At 46.3% G+C, this 6,508-nt stretch overlaps 1 protein-coding gene across 1 annotated transcript in view; it reads left to right on the top strand.

Moving 5' to 3' along the window:
• Positions 1-6,502, top strand: part of OGT (O-linked N-acetylglucosamine (GlcNAc) transferase) — a 21,750-nt gene extending 15,248 nt beyond the window's left edge. The window contains exons 18-20 of the mRNA XM_018574429.1: positions 367-519; positions 3,109-3,370; positions 6,354-6,502. Coding sequence (XP_018429931.1) covers positions 367-519; positions 3,109-3,370; positions 6,354-6,478 — 540 coding nt within the window. The 3' untranslated portion in view covers positions 6,479-6,502. The remainder of the gene's footprint in view (positions 1-366; positions 520-3,108; positions 3,371-6,353) is intronic.
• Positions 6,503-6,508: the final 6 nt, after the last annotated feature.

Raw genomic sequence — 6,508 nt, 5'->3', positions numbered from 1 at the left:
TGTGTGTATGTGATCGGCTCGCCCTGACAGTTTGTGTGTATGTGATCGGCTCGTCCTGACAGGTTGTATGTGTGTGATCGGTTTGCCCTGGCAGGGTGAGTGTATGTGATCGGCTCACCCTGGCAGGTTGTATGTGTGTGATTGGCCCATCCTGGCAGGTTGTATTTGTGTGATCGGCTCGTCCTGACAGGTTGTGTGTATGTGATCGGCTCGCCCTGGCAGGTTGTATTTGTGTGATCGGCTCGCCCTGGCAGGTTGTATGTGTGTGATCGGCTCGCCCTGGCAGGTTGTATGTGTGTGATCGGCTCGCCCTGGCAGGCTGTTAATTGTTCGTCTGCAATAACTCTCCTGATTCTTCTCCTTCAGATTAATAATAAAGCAGCGACAGGGGAAGAAGTCCCTCGTACAATCATTGTCACCACGCGGTCACAGTACGGGTTACCCGAGGACGCCGTGGTGTACTGCAACTTCAACCAGCTGTATAAGATTGACCCCCCGACGCTGCAGATGTGGGCCAATGTAAGTAGCCTGCAGCAGGTTCTATATACAGATGATAATTTAACAATAATCTGCGCTTAAGAAAAGAATCCTAAATCAAAAGATAAAAACTACTACTGAGCTGCTATGCAAAAGGAGCTGAAAGCTTCTACAGATCATAATCAACACCGCGCCGAATATAACTTGAATAAATACATTAATAACTAAATTATCCCCCAAACAAATCCTTAGGAAAATTAATGAAGGATCAATCAAAAATCAATGTGAATAATAAGGTGAAAAAAAGAAATAAAAATATCGCAAATACAATGTAATCCATGAAAAAATAACATGTGAAAGTGGTGATATAAATCCAACAATCAATAATGTTCTCCTAAATAATCTTTGATCAACAAATAAATTAGTAAATCAATTCAATGTGAGTGATAAATGCGCCTCATAAACAGGGACAGCTCATACAATTAGTAACATCATCCAAAAAGTAGCATAAATATTGTTACATCCGAACCCAATCTCAAATGTAACAAAATGACGAGTGAACTTCCCATATAAAGTCCAAACCAATTCCAGTAACTGGTGAATGAAGTGATAGTTTCACTGAGACAAATCATCAATTCCCCTCCTTGTGCAAAACGACCCCCCCCTCCCCCCAAGGGTATGTACTCACCAGATAATTTATTCCCGGGGGGGGGATCGTTTTGCAAAAAGAGTTTTGATCAACAAATAAATTAGTAAATCAATTCAATGTGAGTGATAAATGCGCCTCATAAACAGGGACAGCTCATACAATTAGTAACATCATCCAAAAAGTAGCATAAATATTGTTACATCCGAACCCAATCTCAAATGTAACAAAATGACGAGTGAACTTCCCATATAAAGTCCAAACCAATTCCAGTAACTGGTGAATGAAGTGATAGTTTCACTGAGACAAATCATCAATTCCCCTCCTTGTGCAAAACGACCCCCCCCTCCCCCCAAGGGTATGTACTCACCAGATAATTTATTCCCGGGGGGGGGGATCGTTTTGCACAAGGAGGGGAATTGATGATTTGTCTCAGTGAAACTATCACTTCATTCACCAGTTACTGGAATTGGACTTTATATGGGAAGTTCACTCGTCATTTTGTTACATTTGAGATTGGGTTCGGATGTAACAATATTTATGCTACTTTTTGGATGATGTTACTAATTGTATGAGCTGTCCCTGTTTATGAGGCGCATTTATCACTCACATTGAATTGATTTACTAATTTATTTGTTGATCAAAGATTATTTAGGAGAACATTATTGATTGTTGGATTTATATCACCACTTTCACATGTTATTTTTTCATGGATTACATTGTATTTGCGATATTTTTATTTCTTTTTTTCACCTTATTATTCACATTGATTTTTGATTGATCCTTAACCCCTTCATGACTGAGCTCGTTTTCAGTTTCTGTTCATAAATGACACACTTCTTACATGTTTGCTGTGTGATTCTTTCACAGTGATATACTTTCTTACTAAATGTACCCACACATGTTATATATTGTGTTTTAGAGGACAGATAGGGCTATATAATTATCACATGTGTGTACCTAACCCCTCACTTTGAATAAAATAAAAAAATGAGGAAAAAAAAATAGAAGAAAACATTTTTTTCACAAGTTTTGATTATTTATTTTAGAATTTTTTTTATATTAATTATAGTATATAAATATATATTTACAGATCATTTTTATTTTCCTAATTTTTTTTTACACTTTGTAAAAAAATGTTTTAAAAAAAACCTTTTGTTTTTTTGTCCGTTTATATCGGTCACTATGACTGGTTGATAAATTAACTTTTTTTCTAAAAAAATTTGGCAATTAGTCCGCTCCAAACTTAGGAACAGCTAATAATAAATAACCTCAGAGACGGATCCTGACTTTAGTCAGATTCAGATCTCACTAAAAGCTCTTTGATCGGCCCAGACCATCAGAACCGATACATTTCACTCAAAGGATATACATTGTATCTTTTTAGTGAAATGTATCTAAACATCGGGCTCTCGAGCTGTCAAAACAAATGGCAGAGAGGTGAGTCACTGCTGCCTCTGCTATTTTCACCTGTCAGATACGGGATCGCAAATTGCGGTCCACGTAACGGCTTCTTTCTTTCATTAATGAATGCCTCAATACTGAGACATTCATTAGTGACTGGTAACTGCTGAGAATCCGCTGTTACCGGCATTGCAAAGCCCGATATAACTCGTCACGTACAGTGTATGTGGCCAGTCATATAGGCACAAAGTGCCGGGACATACACTGTACGTCTCCCGTCACGAAGGGGTTAAGGAATGTTTGGGGATAATGTTACTTATTTATTCAAGTTATTATTCGCTTTTTGTTTTCATCTATTTAATTTATATTCAGCGCTGTGTTGATTTTATTAAGTTCTATATACAGAAGGAATCCTCCGTGGAGATGGTGGCGGTCGCGTACTATAGTGTACAGGAGAAGGCGATGAGGCCGCGTCTGCTCCTCTTTTCTATATTGCGACCCCCCCCATCGGTCTCCTTGTATAATTGGGTGGGTGTCAGCTCCGGCACTGTTTTGGTTATTGTGATGTAATGTTTCCCCAGATTCTGAAGCGCGTTCCCAACAGCGTCTTGTGGCTTTTGCGATTTCCTGCCGTCGGTGAGCCGAACATTCAACAATACGCCCAGAATATGGGGCTGCCGCAGTCCAGGATCGTCTTCTCTCCGGTCGCTCCTAAAGAAGAACATGTGCGAAGAGGACAGCTGGCCGACGTGTGCTTGGATACCCCTCTGTGTAATGGGCACACCACTGGGATGGATGTCCTCTGGGCTGGCACACCTATGGTCACTATGCCAGGTGAGCAATGTAAGACATGCTCTCATACTCCATAAAGGCCGATTTTGTGCATTTCATGGAGTCATGGGAAGAATATTGTATGTGGAATATCTGCTGTTCACTAGTAACCATTGCCGGGGTGTGTGGGTGAGGATATAACCATTGCCGGGGTATGTGGGTGAGGATATAACCATTGCCGGGGTGTGTGGGTGAGGATATAACCATTGCCGGGGTATGTGGGTGAGGATATAACCATTGCCGGGGTGTGTGGGTGAGGATATAACCATTGCCGGGGTTTGTGGGTGAGGATATAACCATTGCCGGGGTGTGTGGGTGAGGATATAACCATTGCCGGGGTGTGTGGGTGAGGATATAACCATTGCCGGGGTGTGTGGGTGAGGATATAACCATTGCCGGGGTGTGTGGGTGAGGATATAACCATTGCCGGGGTGTGTGGGTGAGGATATAACCATTGCCGGGGTGTGTGGGTGAGGATATAACCATTGCCGGGGTGTGTGGGTGAGGATATAACCATTGCCGGGGTGTGTGGGTGAGGATATAACCATTGCCGGGGTGTGTGGGTGAGGATATAACCATTGCCGGGGTGTGTGGGTGAGGATATAACCATTGCCGGGGTGTGTGGGTGAGGATATAACCATTGCCGGGGTGTGTGGGTGAGGATATAACCATTGCCGGGGTGTGTGGGTGAGGATATAACCATTGCCGGGGTGTGTGGGTGAGGATATAACCATTGCCGGGGTGTGTGGGTGAGGATATAACCATTGCCGGGGTGTGTGGGTGAGGATATAACCATTGCCGGGGTGTGTGGGTGAGGATATAACCATTGCCGGGGTGTGTGGGTGAGGATATAACCATTGCCGGGGTGTGTGGGTGAGGATATAACCATTGCCGGGGTGTGTGGGTGAGGATATAACCATTGCCGGGGTGTGTGGGTGAGGATATAACCATTGCCGGGGTGTGTGGGTGAGGATATAACCATTGCCGGGGTGTGTGGGTGAGGATATAACCATTGCCGGGGTGTGTGGGTGAGGATATAACCATTGCCGGGGTGTGTGGGTGAGGATATAACCATTGCCGGGGTGTGTGGGTGAGGATATAACCATTGCCGGGGTGTGTGGGTGAGGATATAACCATTGCCGGGGTGTGTGGGTGAGGATATAACCATTGCCGGGGTGTGTGGGTGAGGATATAACCATTGCCGGGGTGTGTGGGTGAGGATATAACCATTGCCGGGGTGTGTGGGTGAGGATATAACCATTGCCGGGGTGTGTGGGTGAGGATATAACCATTGCCGGGGTGTGTGGGTGAGGATATAACCATTGCCGGGGTGTGTGGGTGAGGATATAACCATTGCCGGGGTGTGTGGGTGAGGATATAACCATTGCCGGGGTGTGTGGGTGAGGATATAACCATTGCCGGGGTGTGTGGGTGAGGATATAACCATTGCCGGGGTGTGTGGGTGAGGATATAACCATTGCCGGGGTGTGTGGGTGAGGATATAACCATTGCCGGGGTGTGTGGGTGAGGATATAACCATTGCCGGGGTGTGTGGGTGAGGATATAACCATTGCCGGGGTGTGTGGGTGAGGATATAACCATTGCCGGGGTGTGTGGGTGAGGATATAACCATTGCCGGGGTGTGTGGGTGAGGATATAACCATTGCCGGGGTGTGTGGGTGAGGATATAACCATTGCCGGGGTGTGTGGGTGAGGATATAACCATTGCCGGGGTGTGTGGGTGAGGATATAACCATTGCCGGGGTGTGTGGGTGAGGATATAACCATTGCCGGGGTGTGTGGGTGAGGATATAACCATTGCCGGGGTGTGTGGGTGAGGATATAACCATTGCCGGGGTTCTCACGGCTTTGGGCTATACCATCCTCCACTCATCTAGGAATACTTTCCACAAGATTTTGGAGGGTGTCTGTGTGGGAATTGGTCCCGTGTGTGAGGTCAGGTGGTGATGTTGGATGAGAAGACCCGGGCTCACAGTCAGTGATCGGTAGGGATGAGGTCAGGGCTCTGTGCAGGACACTTGAGTTCCTCCACCACACTGGTCACCCCATGTCTGTATGGAGCCGGCCCTATATTCTATCTAGTGGATCTGACCCTACACGCTGTGCCCCCTCCAAGTACTCCGTATCATCCTGGACACGCACTTATATCCGATCACTTCAAGGCAACTCGTATTCTTGCCATAAAATAATAAAAAGATTATTTTGGGATATTCTTCCTCATCTGAGATTCAGCTGACATACTAGAGGTATAGATGCTCCACATGTACCCCTAATAGTGACGCCACCCCTGAGCTTTGGGCAGGCCCCCCACTTCCCCTGCACACCCTCGGCATGTCCCCCAACTCTTCTTCCCCATCGCTGCAACTTCTGCGGGGTGTAGTATGCTCTGCGCAAGATAATGTGGGTGACGGTGACACCAATGGGGCGTTCTCCAACACTACTGGCCACCATTCCTCTGATACTCCACCTGTATCTGTTTCCCATCCCTCACGCTTGACCTGCTCCCCCTTCTGGACCCTTGACCTGCTCCCCCTTCTGGACCCTTGACCTGCTCCCCCTTCTGGACCCTTGTCCCTTCTGGACCCTTGACCTGCTCCCCTCCCTCCCTGCTGCCCCCCATTGGTGTTTCCTATATCTCGGATATTAACCCTTGTCTCTTTGCAGTGTTTGCTGGCACTACAGAAGGCTTATCGCACATAAAAGGTGCCTTTCTACTTTCTGTCATTGCAAGTATTTATTACCCCAAATCATTGTATTATACCCAATCGCACCCCTCATGCTGCACGTGTGTCTCCATAAGAGGGCCGGATGGGTATTCTCAGGGTCCATCTCTCAGTAGGTATCTTGTTGTAGAAAGGCCGCATGGAGTTTGTTTGGTCTCGCACATGTCAGGCGGCTGTGGGAATGTTTTGGTCTCGGGCTGTTTCCACAGATGACTTTACTTTCCTTCTCTTTATCTCTTCTGTATACTTAGGTGATACTCTCGCATCGCGCGTCGCTGCGTCCCAGCTGACCTGTCTGGGGTGTCCGGAGCTGATTGCGAAGGGCAGGCAGGACTACGAGGACATCGCGGTGAAGCTCGGCACAGACCTGGAGTAGTGAGTATCCCCCGATCTGTACAATGTCATC

The sequence above is a fragment of the Nanorana parkeri genome, unplaced genomic scaffold (genome assembly GCF_000935625.1).
Source record: "Nanorana parkeri isolate BGI_ZX_2015 unplaced genomic scaffold, ASM93562v1 scaffold2963, whole genome shotgun sequence".
Taxonomy (NCBI): Eukaryota; Metazoa; Chordata; class Amphibia; order Anura; family Dicroglossidae; genus Nanorana; species Nanorana parkeri.
The sequence above is the reverse complement of the archived record's forward strand: the minus strand, read 5'-3'. Positions and strand labels throughout refer to the sequence as shown.